The sequence below is a fragment of the Eleutherodactylus coqui genome, chromosome 6, assembly GCF_035609145.1.
Source record: "Eleutherodactylus coqui strain aEleCoq1 chromosome 6, aEleCoq1.hap1, whole genome shotgun sequence".
Classification (NCBI taxonomy): domain Eukaryota; kingdom Metazoa; phylum Chordata; class Amphibia; order Anura; family Eleutherodactylidae; genus Eleutherodactylus; species Eleutherodactylus coqui.
Genome location: NC_089842.1, coordinates 245770226 through 245790769, shown reverse-complemented (window position 1 = coordinate 245790769; position 20544 = coordinate 245770226). Strand labels below are relative to the sequence as shown.

At 49.1% G+C, this 20544-nt stretch overlaps 1 protein-coding gene across 2 annotated transcripts in view; it reads left to right on the top strand.

The window, feature by feature from the left end:
* The window catches only part of ADAMTSL4 (ADAMTS like 4), a 199407-nt gene that overhangs the window by 111953 nt on the left and 66910 nt on the right, over positions 1–20544 (top strand). For both annotated transcript variants that reach the window (XM_066609238.1, XM_066609239.1), the window contains exon 6: positions 15827–15963. In XM_066609238.1, the coding sequence (XP_066465335.1) occupies positions 15827–15963 (137 nt within the window). The remainder of the gene's footprint in view (positions 1–15826; positions 15964–20544) is intronic.

The following is a 20544-nucleotide window of genomic DNA, read 5'->3' as shown; positions in this document are numbered from 1 at the left end:
CCTTCCAATAAGTGGCGCTGCAGAGTAATGCAACAGCTCTCATTTGCATACCAAATTTCCCAGAGGAGCGTTGCACGGCGGAGATCCAGTTTCAAATTGTACAGGTACGCTACCCTTTTCCTTAACATTGGAGTACAACTTACGTATTTTACACCCGCTGGCAGATCTTCACCAAACTTTATTTGCCCACTAATAACAGAAGGTAGACGTGAAAATCAAGGGCACAAGACTCTCTCCTGTCTTCGTTGGCAACCGTTTTGTCTCATATCCCCCTAGTGACGGCTACAGCAGAATAAAACTTTTTGGGTCTAACAGTCGGATGGTCCTTATTGCCCACAGCAACCAATCACAGCGCAGCTCTCAGCAGCTTGAGAAATGAATGATGCGCAGTGATTGGTTGGGATGGAAGGCCTTATTGGTAGCCAGCTTTGATAAATGAAACTTTTTGGGAGTTTCTGTTCCCATCAATATCGTATTCCTGTATCTGAGTGTCATTAACCCTTTCCAATCCACTGTCTGACGTCTGAAGACATTCTGATGGAAGGCTGTACAGCTCTGATGTCAGAAGACGTCCGGCAGGGTATTCTTACTGTATGTTGTCGGGCGCCTCTCCGGCATGTCCCATAGCGCAGTACTGGCTCTAGCCAGCAGATGGTGCCATTGTATAATGGCAGAAAGAGAAAGCCCCCTAGGAAACCCTGACTCCAAAATTGGATTGCAAAGATTTAAACGTGAGTTATGAGGGATTCACATCGGGGGGATCATCTGTAATAACCCTGTATATTGGGCCCTTACGTTTTCTCTTTGCCATGCGGCCCCAGCCCTTAGTAGTTACTCTCCATTTGTAGGGCTAACCAATTCAGGGCTCTGACAAGCTGGGCAAAGCTTCGCCCATTCCAGTCCCCCATAGACAAACAAATGCCCGAATATCCACACTAATTAATTAAGCTTTAATTATCCATAGAAGCACCCTAAACGCACAGAGCGAACTCAACATCCTAAAATTGATTCCCTCCCATTAAACTTCTTCCAGTAATTGGGGATGAACGTCAGACTTGTACTGCTGTGACTACCATCTACCAATGTTCCTCAACGTCCTCGGGCTTAAACTCCAAACTGTTGCTTCGGTTGCTGCTCCTATGAGAAAGGAGTGCAGAGCAGAACGCCCCGATGAGCCTCTCCTTTCACATCCATGTTGCAGAAGAGCACTAAACAATTCTCTGGCGCCTTCCCTCCCATTGTGCTGGCCAAGATGGCCAATACCTGCAACCGGCTCATGAACAACGCCATCTCTGTTTCTCTCCCTGCTCCTTCTGACTATCATCCCTCTTAGCCTTATCCAAATTACATTTTTCCAGAGGGAGTAGGGAAAAAATTTCCACTTAGTTATCCCGCCAAGCTCCTTCTTCAGGTGACCCCTAGGGGGCCCTCAAAGCACACATAGACTTTCCCATTAGCTTTGTCGACAAGCGAATATCATTCTCCTCTTTCTCAGTTTGAACCGCTATTGCTACACCAGGTTGCCTCGCCACTGCTGTTGAAGAAGGACCACTACGTCCATTCCACCGCTGAGGATCCACTCATGCAGACACCAGAGATGGACCTTCTGCCACCTCCACTGCACGTTCATATTGCGCCAGTAATTCCATGATGCTCCCTACCAATTTGCATAAACCATTTCTCTCTTAACCCTTACCTATACTCCATAACTTCCATAAGATCCCTGACCTACCCCACTTCCCCACGAAGAACTCTGGACAAGTGATGGGCATGGACAAATGAGACTGTTCAGGAGCTGTGGACCCACCAGTCGGGCAGCCCGAATCCAGAAGAGCACAGTATTTGGCCATCTGCTCCAGCAGCATCCTCACTATCCTGGCAGGCGGAGCAGTATTGCCCACATCCAGGCGCCAATATGGAGGAAGCCGACTGTAACTCAGAGGCCTGCCAAGGGGGATCATCTGGGAGGAGATTCTATCTGACTGCCACCCGCTAGGATCGGGCCGCTGCACTAGTAGTCTCAGGGCTGGGGCTAGCACTCCAATGCCTGGTGGGCTCCCTGACTGGAATACTGACAGGGAAACCGCCACCATTTTAGTTGTCACTGGAGTGCTGCAGGAGGCAGACCTCGCCTCTAGCCTACCATGAGGCCTACTGACCACCACAGCACTCACCCACGTGTTAGGAATCCTCCCAGGCTGCGCTCCTCTCCAGGCATAGAGGACGCTGGTTCAGTGCCCAGAGGGTCACCAGAGAGGCTCCTGGGCTGACGAGGCACTCTGGGCGCCATATGTGCGCTCACGTGTGTGGGTGGCTTAGCTTGGCATGAGTGCTGCTCAGGAGGAGGAGGGGTGGAGATTGCCATGGATGAACCAGACAGTGCCCCACTACCTGCTGCACCAACCAGTCTCTGCCATGGATGCCGGCAGCAGCCCGGAGCTGCTCCAGGATCCTCTCCACGTCCATACTAGTACCAAATGCTTCTGAGGGCAGCACTTCACTTCATTTGCTGTCCTCCCGTTGACTGCTCTTTCCTGCTCGGAGTCCGGTGCTTTTCCTCCAAACCCCATCACGTGGGCCTTCTATATGTCCTCCAGGCCCCTATCCAGACCCTTACTAACTTGGGGTCCGGGGGCTACCATGCCTCCGTGAGGGTTGTAAGGGTGTAGACAAGAGTTTGATTTTAGTAGGTAAGCCAACCTGATGATGGTACAGAGCCGGGCCCTAGATGGGGAGGTTGGTGGGCCGTGTGCCATAGGTGCTGGGTGGGGCCCCACTCTACCTTCATGAACTCCAGTAAAGGATAAACTTTATAGGAGAATGGGATTACAAAAGGAAAGAACAACATCTTTATTAGCCATTAAGAAAACCGTAATATCATTTGCCAAGGGCCATTCGACTGCCCGGGGGAGAGGCAGCATTTAGGCAGTGCTCTCAATCCCCTGCAAAATAAACTCAAGTAATTCCTCCTCTCCACCTGCCCAAGCTTCTCCACCACTCAGTGCAGAGTAAATGGAGGGACGACTGCCAGTGCCGGATTAACCTTCCCAATCCCATGAATGCCTTTTGCAGGCTGACTTATGGCCTCTGCTATAGGGAGCTCCACACATGTGGTGAATGCTGAGTTTTGCCAGACCCCCCCTCCCACTCTTTCTTCATTCGCAGGCCGTCCAGCATAGCCGGGTAATGAGCGGGGTGTGCTCGATGTACTGGAGCGCTGAGGTTCCTGTATAAGCTATATGACTATATATACCATTACGTGTTACAGATGGATGAGTAGAAAAGAAAGTAATGGAAAGCTGCATTCAGCCAGGAGTGTTGTGGGTCCCCGCTCCCACCCGCAACCCCCCACTCACCCCCGCAACCCCCCAAATCTTTTTGGATGAGCAGGCAGTTACTCGAAAATGCTGATGCTCGCTCGAGTCATTTCCTTAACCGAGCATGCTCGCTCATCTCTAATGTGCACACCTAGAGATAAAGTTGAGACCGGCCTCACTTACAGTTGTGTGGCGTGGGAATGGCTGCTTCCACTGATCCAGGTTTAGGGATAGGGTTAGGGGTGCCACTCTTCTGCGTTATCCTCTATTCATCTCTTCCTATTGTTACACATTTATATAGCACATACTTATTTTTCAGCGCTCATTAGTGCTCGCAGTCCAATTTCACCTATTACTATTTTTCTTACTTTGTTGGGGTTTTCTTTGTTTTTTTGGGACGGAAGGGGGGGTTGAGTGTGGGGAATTACCAGGAGGAAGCCCATGAGGAGGAAGCCGATGCAAACATGGGTAATACATACATACCCCATGCAGATGTTGTCCTTGAGTGGAACTTGAACCCAAGACCTCAGTGCTAAAAGGCAACGGTGTTAACTCACTGAGCCGCTGTGTGACCCTGGACAAAGGGGGGGGGGGGTCGTCGGGGTGGGGGGGCTTATCGCGACGTATGATTTAACCTGCGTTGTTATAAAAAGTACAGGCCCATCTCAAAAAAGGCAGGGAGCAAACCGCAGCATTTCTGCATCCAAAAACAGTCAAAATCCATCATATTGGTGCGACTTTTGACAGAAAATTAGCTGTGTACCCGCAACTGATGTCATGCTATGCGGCTCACCTCCTCCGTAGGCCTTCCCTTGTCAGCGCTGCTCGGCTTCCAGTTCCCAGCAGCCTTTAGTAGCATCACCTGACCAACATCACCTGACCAGGCTGCTGGGGACTGGAAGTCGGGGAGCGCTGACAGCAGGAAGCCTTCAGAGGAGGTGAGGGGAGCGCTGCACAGTATGACATCAGCTGCGGAGGAACGGCTGTTATTTAGACAGAATCCGCACCAATACTACAGATTTTGACAGTTTTTTTGCAGTAATAGTGACCCCCACAGTGACTCTCAATAGTAATAGTGACCCCACAGTGACCCTCAGTAGTAATAGTGTCCCCCACAGTGACCCTCAGTAGTAATAGTGTCCCCCACAGTGACCCTCAGTAGTAATAGTGACCCCACAGTGACCCTCAGTAGTAATAGTGTCCCCCACAGTGACCCTCAGTAGTAATAGTGACCCCACAGTGACCCTCAGTAGTAATAGTGTCCCCCACAGTGACCCTCAGTAGTAATAGTGACCCCACAGTGACCCTCAGTAGTAATAGTGTCCCCCACAGTGACCCCCAGTAGTAATAGTGTCCCCACAGTGACCCTCAGTAGTAATAGTGTCCCCCACAGTGACCCTCAGTAGTAATAGTGACCCCACAGTGACCCTCAGTAGTAATAGTGTCCCCCACAGTGACCCTCAGTAGTAATAGTGTCCCCCACAGTGACCCTCAGTAGTAACAGTGTCCCCCACAGTGACCCTCAGTAGTGATAGTGATCCCCACAGTGGGATTAGTAGTAATAGTGTCCCCCACAGTGACCCTGAATAGTAATAGTGACCCCACAGTGACCCTTAGTAGTAATAGTGACCCCCACAGTGACCCTCAGTAGTAATAATGTCCCCCACAGTGACCCTCAGTAGTAATAGTGTCCCCCACAGTGACCCTCAGTAGTAATATTGTCACCCCACAGTGACCCACAGTAGTAATAATGTCCCCCGCAGTGACCCTCAGTAGTAATAGTGTCCCCCACAGTGACCCTCAGTAGTAATAATGTCCCCCACAGTGACCCTCAGTAGTAATAGTGTCCCCCACAGTGACCCTCAGTAGTTATAGTGTCCCCCACAGTGACCCTCAGTAATAATAGTGTCCCCCACAGTGACCCTCAGTAGTAATGGTGTCCCCCACAGTGACCCTCAGTAGTAATAGTGTCCCCCACGGTGACCCTCAGTAGTAATAGTGTCCCCCACAGTGACCCTTAGTAATAATAGTGTCTCCCACAGTGACCCTCAGTAATAATAGTGTCCCCCACAGTGGCCTCAGTAGTAATAGTGACCCCCACAGTGACCCTCAGTAGTAATAGTGTCCCCCAGAGTAATCCTCAGTAGTAATAGTGTCCCCCACGGTGACCCTCAGTAATAATCGTGTCCCCCACGGTGACCCTCAGTAGTAAAAATGTCACCCACAGTGACCCTCAGTAGTAATAGTGTCCCCCACAGTGACCCACAGTAGTAATAGTGTCCCCCACAGTGGCCTCAGTAGTAATAGTGTCCCCCACAGTTACCCTTAGTAATAATAGTGTCCCCCACAGTGACCCTCAGTAGTAATAGTGTCCCCCACAGTGGTCTCAGTAGCAATAGTGCTCCCACAGTGACCCTCAGTAGTAATAGTGACCCCCACAGTGGCCTCAGTAGTAATAGTGTCCCCCACAGTGACCCTCAGTAGTAATAGTGTCCCCCACAGTGACCCTCAGTAATAATAGTGTCCCCCGCGATGGCCCTCAGTAGTAATTGTGTCCCCCACAGTGGCCTCAGTAGTAATAGTGTCCCCCACAGTTACCCTCAGTAGTAATAGTGACCCCCACAGTGACCCTCAGTAATAATAGTGTCCCCCACGATGGCCCTCAGTAGTAATAGTGTCCCCACAGTGGCCTCAGTAGTAATAGTGTCCCCCACAGTGGCCTCAGTAATAATAGTGCCCCCCACAGTGACCCTCAGTTGTAATAGTGTCCCCCACAGTTACCCTTAGTAATAATAGTGTCCCCCACAGTGACCCTCAGTAGTAATAGTGTCCCCACAGTGGCCTCAGTAGTAATAGTGTCCCCCACAGTGGCCTCAGTAATAATAGTGCCCCCCACAGTGACCCTCAGTTGTAATAGTGTCCCCCACAGTTACCCTTAGTAATAATAGTGTCCCCCACAGTGACCCTCAGTAGTAATAGTGTCCCCCACAGTGACCCTCAGTAGTAATAGTGTCCCCCACAGTGACCCTCAGTAGTAATAGTGCCCCCCACAGTGACCCTCAGTAGTAATAGTGCCCCCCACAGTGACCCTCAGTAGTAATAGTGCCCCCCACAGTGACCCTCAGTAGTAATAGTGCACCCCACAGTGACATTCAGTAGTAATAGTGTCCCCCACAGTGACCCTCAGTAGTAATAGTGTCCCCCACAGTGACCCTCAGTAGTGATAGTGATCCCCACAGTGGGATTAGTAGTAATAGTGTCCCCCACAGTAGCCCTCAGTAGTAATAGTGTCCCTCACAGTGACCCTCAGTAGTAATAGTGCCCCCACAGTGACCCTCAGTAGTGATAGTGATCCCCACAGTGGGATTAGTAGTAATAGTGTCCCCCACAGTAGCCCTCAGTAGTAATAGTGTCCCCCACAGTGACCCTCAGTAGTGATAGTGACCCCCACAGTGACCCTCAGTAGTGATAGTGAGCCCCACAGTGACCCTCAGTAATAATAGTGACCCCCACAGTGACCCTCAGTAGTGATAGTGACCCCCACAGTGACCCTCAGTAGTAATAGTGTCCCCACAGTGTCCTCAGTAGTAATAGTGACCCCACAGTGGCCCTCAGTAGTGATAGTGACCCCCACAGTGACCCTCAGTAGTGATAGTGAGCCCCACAGTGACCCTCAGTAATAATAGTGACCCCCACAGTGACCCTCAGTAGTGATAGTGACCCCCACAGTGACCCTCAGTAGTAATAGTGTCCCTCACAGTGACCCTCAGTAGTAATAGTGCCCCCACAGTGACCCTCAGTAGTGATAGTGATCCCCACAGTGGGATTAGTAGTAATAGTGTCCCCCACAGTAGCCCTCAGTAGTAATAGTGTCCCCCACAGTGACCCTCAGTAGTGATAGTGACCCCCACAGTGACCCTCAGTAGTAATAGTGTCCCCACAGTGTCCTCAGTAGTAATAGTGACCCCACAGTGGCCCTCAGTAGTGATAGTGACCCCCACAGTGACCCTCAGTAGTGATAGTGAGCCCCACAGTGACCCTCAGTAATAATAGTGACCCCCACAGTGACCCTCAGTAGTGATAGTGACCCCCACAGTGACCCTCAGTAGTAATAGTGTCCCTCACAGTGACCCTCAGTAGTAATAGTGCCCCCACAGTGACCCTCAGTAGTGATAGTGATCCCCACAGTGGGATTAGTAGTAATAGTGTCCCCCACAGTAGCCCTCAGTAGTAATAGTGTCCCCCACAGTGACCCTCAGTAGTGATAGTGAGCCCCACAGTGACCCTCAGTAATAATAGTGACCCCCACAGTGACCCTCAGTAGTGATAGTGACCCCCACAGTGACCCTCAGTAGTAATAGTGTCCCCACAGTGTCCTCAGTAGTAATAGTGTCCCCACAGTGGCCCTCAGTAGTGATAGTGACCCCCACACCAATGAAACCCATGAACTTACCCTCTTCCTCTTCTCAGCGTAACTACAGGAGGATGTGTGTGTGCACCGCAGCGGCACCTCCGCCCTTCTCTTCTCCTCTCGCGGAACTAAAGAGGAGAGGTCAGGGGAGGGTGGGAGGAAGATCCCAGATGCAGTCAGTGTGTGCATCCATTGCGCCACCACAGTGATTACAAGCTGGGAAGCTGTGGCACCCCGGCCTGTAATCACTATAGTAACCAGACATCCCGAAAGTGGGACAAATGGCTGTCCCTCCGGAGTCCTGGTGGAAGGCGGGACACAGGGTCCCAAAGTGGGACTGTCCTGCCTAAATCGGGAAGTCTGGTCACCTTATCCTGACTGCAGTCCAGATGCCTCACTGGGTTTAGCTAATAGTGCGGCCACGTTCTCTCTCCCAGGCTCCGGGTAGCAGGCAGTTTGGTCAGTCCAGAGCCCATTGTTCTCTCCCTGAAGCCCCTCTCACAGTCTCTGTACTCCTGCTGCCCCCTGCAGTCTCTAGCAGCACTTTTAGCTCAGCATGTCATACCCTTTTGTATCACAGCCTCGGCCAATCAGCTCGTTTCCACTGAGCGTCCTCAGCTCTCTTTTGCCAAATTTTGGCACAATTTTTGGTGCATCTTACAGTCCATCACCATGGCAACATTTGTAACCTTTTAGGGGAGCCCCTTAAATCTGTGCTGGGACAAATCAATGAAGGATCGGTGCGGTTTCCAGCAGGCGGAGCCCCGTTGACCAATATAGGATGGTATGTCATCCTAATAATGCTGTATGACTCTTCTATGATTCGTGACATTTCATGATCAGTATTGTAGAAATTCACAGATTTTGGCTATAAAATGTATCAATTTTGACCTAAAGATGCTGCAAACAGAACTCACATGTTTGTGGGTGGAGTCATGGCTTATTGGGGGTGTGGCCTGTTGTCTTCCAAATTAGAGGTGTAACCGAAAGCTTCTGAGCCCCAATGCAAAACCTTTAATAGAGCCCCTCAGCCCCCCATGTGTGAGTTATGGGCACCTTGCATGCCCGAGGGGCATTGGACCCGCCAGTATAGGGACCCAGGTGCCGCTGCTTCCTTTGCACCCCCTGTAGTTCTGCCCTGTTTCATATCTCACCCTGTATGACCACCTCCTGACGTGGCTTCTTAGAAGGTTATTCGGGTTCAGCTATTCTTTTGGGGGGCATTTTTCTGTAGTGAGCGTTGTCCCTTCTGCAAGGGCGGCCCCAAGATAAAGTTCACCGTGAAGGGAGCGATCAGCTGGTCCCCTCCCTAATCTGCGGGGTCTTTGTGTTTTCATTCTGCATTGTCTGCCAGAGTTAAAGAAACAACAAAAACCTAAAAACACATCAGGGAGAAGGCCTGCGTGATGTCAGTGCAGCCCTGTCCGAGCGCCAGATGAACACCCCGTGCAAGTAACCCTGTGATCCCCAGAACTAACCATATAGGAAACAGGGACACGGCTCATCACCCATTCCAGACCCGTGGCCTTCTTGATACTATGCCTGACCGTTGTGTAAGGACCTTCGATGAGATGAACAACCTGGGAGTCATTCTGCCATCATGAGGTGTCAATCAGAAGCAAGCCTCGGTAGTCGAAATCGGGGTCTTCCTGCCTCACCCATCTTGGGCTGTAGGGTAAACTGTCATATGACCCCACAAAGTCCCAGTGAATATCTGACAAGGGCCATTTTTCAGTTGCAGGAATTGACTAATTTTTAACAACACCTCATAGAGGTTTCCCCACTTTTTTTTGGTCACTCATGCCCAAAACTGTGTAAACAAGCACGGGACTGCTACGGCACCTGGCAGGTGACACCCCGTATACCTGTCGCGTAGGCTGCTAATTCTCAAGCCCCGAGGGTCATGTTCACCTGTTGCAAACATGGGATTACTTGGGCAATAATTGTTACAAATCTGCCTGATCCGTGGCTGACTCAGACAGGCCTACAGGGAAGCAGATGAATCCACCAGTGGTCCCTGAGCCAGGAGTGGTCCACCAAGTCTTCACACGAACAGTGCGTGGAGCCGTACACCCACTGCAATACATACTGATAGACCGATGCAGCATTCTAGATGGGTGGTATTAACATGTAACTGGTCAGTGGGACCCTGGAATAAATGTTACTGTTGGGCCCTCAGCACCCCAGTCCAGAATTGCATGCAGGACAAGTTCAAGGCATTAGAGCCACGGTAGGCTCCCTATACATCTAGATCACCATGGGCTTCCTAGGCCCAGTGGGACCTGGTAATGTCACGGATTTATAGAGTGCATATATTGGCCCTACCTGCATGTCTTTGCAGTAAGAACAATTGCCCGCTGTGATTTGAGGGGTATGTTCAGCACCTCAGGCGTCTGGAGAGCCGCCAGATTTCCAGCTTCGTTGTTTTTTTATATTTTTTAGGCTTTTAAGTTCTAGAAGCAAAAGTAAACTGCTTACCTTCCTGACTGATGTGACCCTTCAACATGGCCAGCCTACTCTTTAATAAGAAAAAAAAAACATCTGAGGCCCTTACAGGCCGGTGGTCTCCAACACGTGGTCTCTGACCTGAGCCGTGATCAGCCTGACTGCTGTCTGATGCCAGTGGGTACTGCTTCTCATTAAAGAGACCAACTGTATATGGCAATGCTCCATGGGAAAAGAGTATGCAAATTAGCTCTGTCCAAGAAGGAGGACAAGCATCTTGCTAGTGCCACCTAATGGAGGTAGCTGACAATGGGAACTACTTTGAGATTCAGAACCTGAAGTCCGTTGTAAACTGCAACAATGGAAACAGCCGAGCTTAGAGGGAACCTGCACACAGGTGAGCTTTACAGTTTGGTTGATGGTGCACTTTAAGGGAAAAACAAAGAGCGAGCAAGATGTCAATATAAGCCTTCAGGAATGGCAGTTAATACTGTTAGTTCTTGTAATGACTAACCGCTGAGCCACGGGAGAACCACCACCACCTTCATCTAGAAAGTGGGTTCAACTCTGAACTAAACTTTTAGCAAAGTTCAACCCAAAACAGGGTTCAAGCAGTTTGGTTCACTCAACCCTGATGAGTGCCACGTTGTTGTTCTTTGCCCATGTAAGAATACATGTGGAAGAGGAGCCTCCAGCCGAGCAGAAGACCCAACTGGTCAGCTTCTTATCACCTACATAGATGCTGTAGTGTAGAGACTTTGGCTCGATCCACTTTGACCCAAGTCCGTAACAAGACCTAAAAGATCTCTTTCATCATAAATTAGCTGAAGCCAAAGCATGACTTGATGTAGCCTCCACATCCTCCACACCTCCGTGGATTATGAGATGGACACACAAGCACGGCTCTGTTGCTCCATGCCCAGATCAGCTGTTTCTTCTCCTTAACACTAAAGTTAGTGTGTTGTCAGGCATGATAAAGGACTGTAAAACACAGGATGACCTTGTTGGGATAGATATGTGGTCCAGGACACAAACCATCCCCGCCAGATGTCTCCCAGCTGTGCCGGTGCTCCACGCTTGCCAGGCAGCAAATGGAGAGATTTCTGCTTTCAATCTGGACTGCGAAGAGAGAGTTTGTGGATGATATCTTCACAAGGAGCCAGGGAGGTCTGACATAGCGGAGAGCAGCCCTCGTCTCCAGGGCTCTAATCCTCAAATATTTATTAACATCAGTATTCCTTGAAGAAGAGAGAGCCGGCTGAAGTTAAGGCAGAGTACTGCGATATGTTTACGTGACCTCAGCCGGGTGCTTCTTTTATAGAATCACACCTCGGAATATTGTAAAGTCATCAGTGATCTCAGTTCTTGAGGAGCAGATGTGCCGCTCGCGTTTCCAGGAATCTTTTTCAAGTAGGTCATTTTTCTGTCACCTTAAAAAGCCGGGTGACAACGAATATGGCACGATCACAGCTCCGGAAGAAGGTACCGGCCAACATTCTTAGACAGAGGAGCTTGAAGGCCCCGTATTACTGTAGGGTCCCATAATCTGATAGCATTGAAAGCAGCTGGGCCGATGAATTGACCCATCACGGCTTGGGTTCATCCCATCCAGCAGCATTGCAACTTGAGGGACGGGTCAAATGAGCCACAAGGAGTAGAATCTCACCGATTCTCCAAATAACGGGACCAATGCACAGGGTAAAGTCCCCCACCCCTCCAATACATACGTTTTCTAAAAGTGTATGGATTCCAAATCACTTTAACCAGTTGCTTCATTTATAGAACCCTAAGTCTTGACCACCGGTGTGGCACCATTGTAACGCACAGAGATGCTTCTGCAGTGTTGGGATCAGGTGCACCTATTTCCTACAGAGGAAGGCCCCGAAGCACGATTAGGGCAGCTGTGTAGGATGTGGTGACTGAAACAGGAAGGGGCAGTGGTGTTGTGCGAGGGCAGCTTGTATTCTGGTGAGGAGTCGTAAAGCAGAGAGAGCAGAAGTCTTCCATGTGTGGTGGAGTGACCATCTTTCGTGTGCGGTGGAGTAACCTTCGTCCGTGTGCGGTGGAGTAATTATCTTCTGTGTGCGGTGAAGTAACTTAACCCAGCCACAACTTGTCTCTGTGGAAATTAACAGAGAGAGATGTCTTTGGCTCCTTGCTATCCATCACCCTCCCTACGTTATCTAAACCTTTACACAATCCACCCTTCTATAGGTCCCAAGGCAATAATAATGGCACCCGTGGTACTCCCCATAGTGGTACTCTTCCCATTGTGCATGCAGGAGTAAGAGAAGGAAGCTCCTTGGAAACTCTTATTCCTGTATGTATATTCTAGCCATAAAACAGTGTTCAATTCAGAATTCGGGATCATGGACTTCATCCTTCCACTGATTGATTTAAAGCACATCTGGGACTTAGGGGGGTTCCTGATCTTGCAATCCCCCTCCAAAACATAAGTGCCATTGTGTCATCTACACAACCTCTAGAGCGCTGGAATTTTTTTCTTCTTCTTTAAATTTTGTTTGAGGAAAAGCATTGGTGGAAGTCTATGAACTGGGACCTCCTTGAATCCACAAACTAAAGGGGTACCAAGCTGCACAACCCCATGCAGTGTTCATGATGATCAGCTGATCTCCCCAAGTCCTGCTGTCGGCACCCTCGGCAGGCAGCTGGTTTTGCTGGTGAAAGCCACGGCCAGCCTGACTCTCTTATATTACAGGACCGCAGAAGGTCTGCAGGACAGGCACTACTTTTGCTGAGCATCTTTCCGTTCTGGAATCTAGAGAGGGTCCTGAGTGAAGGACCTTGCTCTACAACGTTCTCAAGCCTCCATAGGCCAAATGGATAGTGATGTCATCTCGGCACAGACGTGATCATGCTGTACAGAGTAAAGCTCTCCAATATATATCGGTTTGGACATTGGATTCCAAATTGTGGACTTTAGGTGTTTGTGTGACTCATTCCGGGAAGCGGTGGTAGACCAAATCTCATGGACCACCACCGCTGTTATGACAGCTTATGGCATGACTGAGGGTGATAGTCCCCGTAAACACTAAGACCCCATTTCATCATTGCCTATGTCATTCCGCAGAGTTTCTCTGTGTGATTTCTGCAAACTCCACCTCAACAAGAATAAAGGTCAAGCATTCTGCTCCCGGCCCCGCAGATGTTCACAGGACTTGTAGGGTTGTTGTCTTCTCACTGTACGCGAGGAGATCCTAGTGTTACATATCATCTGAAGCAAAACATATGGTGTTTACTGAAGAGGACCACTAATCACTTATTAAATAGTGTGCCTGACATGAGGAATATGAGTAACCCCGTATCTGCGCCAAGCGTTCTATCATGAGTATGCGATAAGACAAGATGGACTCACAGAAGGTGCCATGAAGCTGCTCCCCTCCTTCCATGGACCCAAGAACACTTGGCGCTCTCCTTTACTCATGGGCCAACTCTATTCTCCCTTGAGTAAACGGACTGGAATATATACAAATCCAGTTCCCTAATTGTCTTTAATGATGTGGGATTTAGGTTTTTTCCGGCAGCTGTATTGGCAGGTAACATTTTCCGAGTGTCCTCCGCATCTGTCAGGTGCGTGGTCGGCTAAGCGTGTTGGATGAAAGGTATAAAGAAGGATATGTTGTTGAGTTCTGTTGTGGCAACTGAAATCCTACAAATCCACTGCAACTGTTTAATAAAGAATGTATCCCTAAAATGGGGCTGGGGGTGCTGGGTCTCATTGAAGAGATCCAGGAGGTATGGAGACTTATTACTCAAGCAAGGCTTCATGGGGAAAAAATATGCAAATTAGGCTTCCCCTGGGAGGAAGAAAACTTTCTTGTATGGAAATGTTTTCTTAATTGTGGTGGAAGGTGAATTTGCCCTCCAAAATGGAAGAGAACTGGAAGTTTATGTCCCTTCGTGGCCCCTCATGTGGAGTCTGCCTAGTTCAGGGACCAAGGTAGCTTTGAAGTGGGCTGATATCAGCATTAACCGGGATCTTTGCCTTTCACAATGATGATATTGGGATGAGCGGTTCACACATTTGTTGGTGCATTCCCTGCACCTTGGATTTCTTTCTTTGGGGAGACACAATTAATCCACCATAAAGCTATCATTCACACTGCTGTTATTTTAGCAGTGATTTCCAATCGGGGTGCCGTGGCACGTCATGAGAACCCACCAGGGATGCCACAGCCAGGCTCCTACATTGGTGCAGGCCGGTGTAGACTTCACTGCCACCCTCTGCTGGTGTCTACTGACCTTGTAGGCATCTACCCTACACTTATAGAGAGTGCAGCCCTGTCTCAGAGCGCCTCATCCTTCTCATGGGATCTCCTGACCCAACAGAAATAAAACATATATTAGCGTTAAACAGCATCAACGTTGGCCGCCAGAGGTCAGGCTCCAATTACCAAAAACACACAAAACAGCAAAATAAGGCCTCCTGCTTTCCGACCAGATGGGCAGATCTCTAACAACCCCCTTACAGCGATGATTGTGATTTGGATGCAGCTTCATAGATGATGACAATCTGGTACATGAGCGAATGTTCGTGTCCAATTGTCCACCTATGTCAGAAGGCCTTACAGGACTGTGGGTGAAACAATGAGGATGCCAAGCTATGTATCCATGCCATGTCCCTCTAGCTCCGGCCCTTGGCAGAATACAGTGAATGAGTTGTGCCTGGAGGGTTCTTCAAAGGAATTAACACAAAACAGCCACGTAGTGATGGTTTGCTTTATAGACATTTCTTATGGGTCACAGGAGGTCTTCTACAGGGGTAACAGATGGGGGGACAACCTCTAATGACAGTCAGTTGGGGTTGTCAGTCGGGGTTGTCAGTTTGGGTTGTCAGTCGGGGTTGTCCGTTGGGGATGTCAGTTGGGGTTGTCCGTTAAGGTTGTCAGTCCGCTTTCTACTCATCCAAACTGAGTTTCTTACCTTACCACCCCAAATGTTTAACCGATTTTGGCCTTATTCCCACAACCATAGTGTGGTTGTATTATAGCGTCTGTATTATGGCTGCTACACCAGACCGTCCATGGTTCAGCTGAGCCAATCCTTATGGTGATCTCCATTTAACTCGGCTGAACCATGAAAGGTCCCGGTTTTACTGCATTAGGTACATCTCAATTAGGCCTTTGGGTCTGTGGATGGTTGAGGATGGTTGAGGAACAACTGTCATGGACATTGTAATGGTCACCAAGCTACTATGACCTCTGCAGAGAAACAAGAGACCTGTAATGACTAATGACTTACTAAACTTTTAAAGGGGTTGTGCAGTTGTAAACCATTGGTGGCCTATCTGTTGGATAGGCCATCAATAGCAGATTGATGTGGTCCTACACCCAGAACCCCTCCTGATCAGCTGTTTACCAATTCTGTTCCCACTGTAGTGTCCAGGCTTGGTATTACAGGCAAAGTTCCCATTCACTTCAATGCCTGTAGTACCAAGCCTGGCCACTGCAGTGGGAACGGAGCTGTGTGCTTCCTGCAAAACTTTGCTCAGTGCATGAGTATACTGCCCCATCAAACATCTGATCGGTGGTACTGGGCAGCAGACTCCTGCTGATCTACTATTGATGACCTGTCCTGTGGAGAGGAAACTTAAAAATTAGGTAAATATAATATTTTTTCCTTTCTTTTGCAGTGAGTGGAAATCAAAGGTGCGCTCTGAACTGTCGACCCATCGGCTACCGTTTCTATGTACGTCATACGGAGAAGGTCCAAGATGGCACCCCGTGTGAAGCCGGGTCTCTGGATGTCTGTGTTGATGGGCAATGTCTGGTAAGTCTGAGCTCAGTTATTTAACCCCTTAAGGACCAGGTTGTTTTGTACCTTAAGGACCAGACACTTTTTAGGGATTTTACCCATGTGGCGGTTTTACTGCTCTATTTTTTTTCCTTTAGCTACCAAAATTATATTTGCTGCGTTTTTTTTCCGTGACATATACGGCGATTTTTTTTAGATCTTTTTCACTGACTTTTTTTTCCCGTTTTTTAGTTTTATTGGGGGTAAAATGCCAAAAAAAATCATTTTTTTTTAACATTTATAGTTTTTTAAAAAATTATTTTTATATTTACACTAAAATAAAGTATGGTAATGGGTTCCTCTATTTGTTTCGGACGTTTTAATATATAGTATGTACGGTTTTGGTTTATAGGGCGCATACGGCGACGGTTTTTGTTGGCGTCTGCTTTGTGTTATTCTCTCTCTTTTGTATGTATTGTTGTTTTATTGTGTTATTTTGTCTTACTGATGTATATAATTGTGTATTTTACTATCTGTGTCCCCCATGACGTCATATAAGACCTCTGGGGGAAATTCACTTTTTTTTTCTTTATTTGACACTTTCCCACTGTAGCTGGGGCGTCCATAGGAGCCCTAGTTACAGGGGAAAGCAACCCCTGTGGTGACATTAGTCACCTGCAGAGCTGCCAGGGTCTAGTCTGACCCTCCAGCTCTGCATAGCAGGGAATCCCGGGAGGTCACATGACCCCCCGAGGCTCCCGTAGTGAAAGTACTTCTTACTTTCACTTTGCCCATACAGTGAGCACTGTAGATGAAAGGGTTAAAAACCCCTTCTGCTCCGGGTTGTCAGCTGTCACTAACAGCTGATAACCGGTTCCTGCCTCTGACTGATTTTTACTATCGGTGGTCCTCTAAGCCCAGGACCAGCCGCCGTATATATACACAGCGGCTGGTCCTAAATGGGTTAAGCACGAAGCCAAGTGGGTCGTCTGCCGTTTGCTCTCGGACTGATAATAATTAGTTTCTGGTTCTCTTAATACGCACCAAATTCATCCCGATCGCTAAAACCACCAGGAAGAAGACATGGCGGACAGAATGTCCCGCAGCACCTTGTTGGTTAGGGCCATAGAATTTACCGCTGGTTGCTAAGTATTTGGGACTATCGATGGGTTAGCAGAAACGACTATAAAATGGTGTGCCTTTACTTTGGTGCCTTCTTACGGCTTGGCGAGATGTCCAATCTAGATATCCGGCCGGCTTTGAGTAGATGATGCACAGTACAATGTATAGAAGGACGGCTGAGCAGGATGTTCATGAGACCGCAGTAACCACAATCAGCCATGCAGAAAGGTGGATGGAATCACGGAGGCGTCAAGTCTTCAGACGTCCGCCATAGTGCGCAAATTTATTAATACCACGTGGAGCCACATGAACATGGGATCTGGTCTTCTGTGGTGAGCAAGGGCTTACCACCCAGAAAACCGGAATCAAAGAGCATGGATGTATGATTACCCAACACTCAGATGGATAATAGGGCCGCCCTGGGGTGGACTAAGTCAACCATGAACCCAGGGCTGTATGAAGATTGCCCATCCCCCACTAGTCTGACGGTTTAAGATGAATAGATACAATGACTAAAGCACACTTACTACATAGATACAGTACATGAAACGAGCTTACTGTATAGATAAGGTACCAGAAAAAAACGTTGATATGATACTAGAACTAAATTTACTACATACATACAGTACCAGAACCAAGTGTACTACTTGTATACAATGCTGGAGTCAGACTTACTACATAGATACTGTACCAGAACTAAGCTTATTACATAGATGCAGTACATGAAACGAGCTTACTGTATAGATAAGGTACCAGGAAAAAATGTACTCCGTTAATATGAAACCAGAACCAAGTGTACTACTTGTATACAATACTGAAGTCAAGCTTACTACATAGATACTGTACCAGAACTAAGCTTATTACATAGATACAGTACCAGCAACAGAAACATGTGCTTCAGCACTCATACACATTTAATATGGGAATAGAATTGTGCTAACCACATAAAAACGCAAGGTTCTTGTTTGATCAAAACATGGTGGCCCATCCGGCACGTCCAGCGAATCTTGTTGGATCACTCTCCAGCTCTCTTTGGGCTAAAGAGCCTCCAATGAATGGCAAACGGGATACCTGACTAAATAGTCTGACTGCAGAGCCTGGGACAGACTGGTGAACGCAGGGCATCACTGAAGGCGCCCGCGGCTGCACAAATGTACCTGCAGCAAATATCGAGGTCAGCCCCTCCACCAAATAAGGCCACGTGCGCACCAGCCAGTCTGAACGACAGAACCCGCAATCGTCTGCAGCACATTCCGCACAAACCCATAGGACAGCCGCATGGGCGGTCATACGAGCGAACAACGACTGCGTTTTGTGCACTCGTGGAAAAACGATCACAACATGCTCTATTTCTTCGCGGATTTCACGTGGACGGCTTCCATTGAAGTCAGTGTGAGCCATCCGACCCGTGGCCCGTCCGCAATTGCAGTAAGGTCGCGGTTACAAGCATCATCGCCTAGCGACGGCGCGGGAAAAGCAGGAGTTTAGAAAGAAAACTCTGCACTGCGCATGTCCGACGGCGAGCCGTGCGAACCATCTGCTGCACAGATACTGAAGACGAAATACAGGGACGCGCGGACGCTGGGCACGGGTCAGATTCCGCTGTGGGCATGTGGAATCTGGCTCTGCCGTGTGCAGGCGGCCTGAATGTGAAGGTACACGTAAACCGTTGCCGTGACGACTACAGTAGAAGATACACGTGCTTCAGCACTCGTACACGAGGCTTATGTGCACTTTCACATTTAATTTATTTAGTCAAAGTGCTGACTTTGCTTTTTATAGATGTGGTTCCAGAACCGAGTCTATTACATAGACACAGTACCAGAACTCAGCTATTTACATAGACACAGTACCAGAACTCAGCTATTTACATAGTATCAGTACCAGAACCAAGCTTGCTAAACCAGCGCTGAACCCATTACATACATACGGTCCCAGAACCAAGCTTCCCACATACATACTCTCACCTGTGATGCCTCTGTGTTAGAGAAGAGAGCAGCAATGTGTTCCTCAGTGGTGCGGACTGTGGAAGGAACCAATGGCTATCACTCAACTGAGGGGGCAGGCCTCCGGTAGGCTTATTAATTCATCATGATTGGTGTCCCTTCTCACGGCACTATGCGCCGCTTCCTGATTGGATGATGGCCGCCGTCACTCCTCCTTTTTTAGGAAGGGGCGGCTACTTCTGAGAGGGCTGGTGAACTATAAGATAGTGGGGCCACACAGGCGGATTATTGATAGAGGTGGATTGGGCCCCTCGGGCCCCCTGGAGCCTCAGGCGGCTCTCCGTAATACCGCCATTGTAATCCTCCGTTGGCTCACAGTATTGGGACGCCCATCGGATTTGAGGCCGGAATGTTTGTATATGGGGGGGGGCTCCGATAAATGGAGAAGAGTTAGATCAGGGGGATGATATGTCCCCTAAAGAGATGTGCTTAAAGGAGTTGTACCAGAATCACCGATCCACTGCTGAGACCCCCACTAATTCCGAGAACAGGGGTCTCCTTTCCCCCACCCTCCTCACTGTGGTTGGCTGCCCTATGGATTGGGGATTAATCTTGGTCTAAACTGTCGGTAATCTACCCGCGATTGTCCAGGGTGGTGCATTTGTCACAGCGCCCCCGCTGCTCGCCTACTGTCGGGGTGCAGTCAGGCATCACTGCCAGCCCTGACTATTAGCCCGGACCTCGTTAATGTACCTGTGCTGCCAGTCCTGACTATTAGCCCGGACCTCATTAATGTACCTGTGCTGCCAGCCCTGACTATTAGCCCGGACCTCGTTAATGTACCTGTGCTGCCAGTCCTATTAGCCCGGACCTCGTTAATGCACCTGTGCTGCCAGACCTGACTATTAGCCCGGACCTCGTTAATGTACCTGTGCTGCCAGCCCTATTAGCCCGGACCTCGTTAATGTACCTGTGCTGCCAGACCTGACTATTAGCCCGGACCTCGTTAATGTACCTGTGCTGCCAGTCCTGACTATTAGCCCGGACCTCGTTAATGTACCTGTGCTGCCAGTCCTATTAGCCCGGACCTCGTTAATGCACCTGTGCTGCCAGACCTGACTATTAGCCCGGACCTCGTTAATGTACCTGTGCTGCCAGCCCTATTAGCCCGGACCTCGTTAATGTACCTGTGCTGCCAGACCTGACTATTAGCCCGGACCTCGTTAATGTACCTGTGCTGCCAGACCTGACTATTAGCCCGGACCTCGTTAATGTACCTGTGCTGCCAGTGTTGACTATTAGCCTGGACCTCGTTAATGTACCTGTGCTGCCAGTCCTGACTATTAGCCCGGACCTCGTTAATGTACCTGTGCTGCCAGTCCTGACTATTAGCCCGGACCTCATTAATGTACCTGTGCTGCCAGTCCTGACTATTAGCCCGGACCTCGTTAATGTACCTGTGCTGCCAGTCCTGACTATTAGCCCGGACCTCGTTAATGTACCTGTGCTGCCAGTCCTGACTATTAGCCCGGACCTCGTTAATCCACCT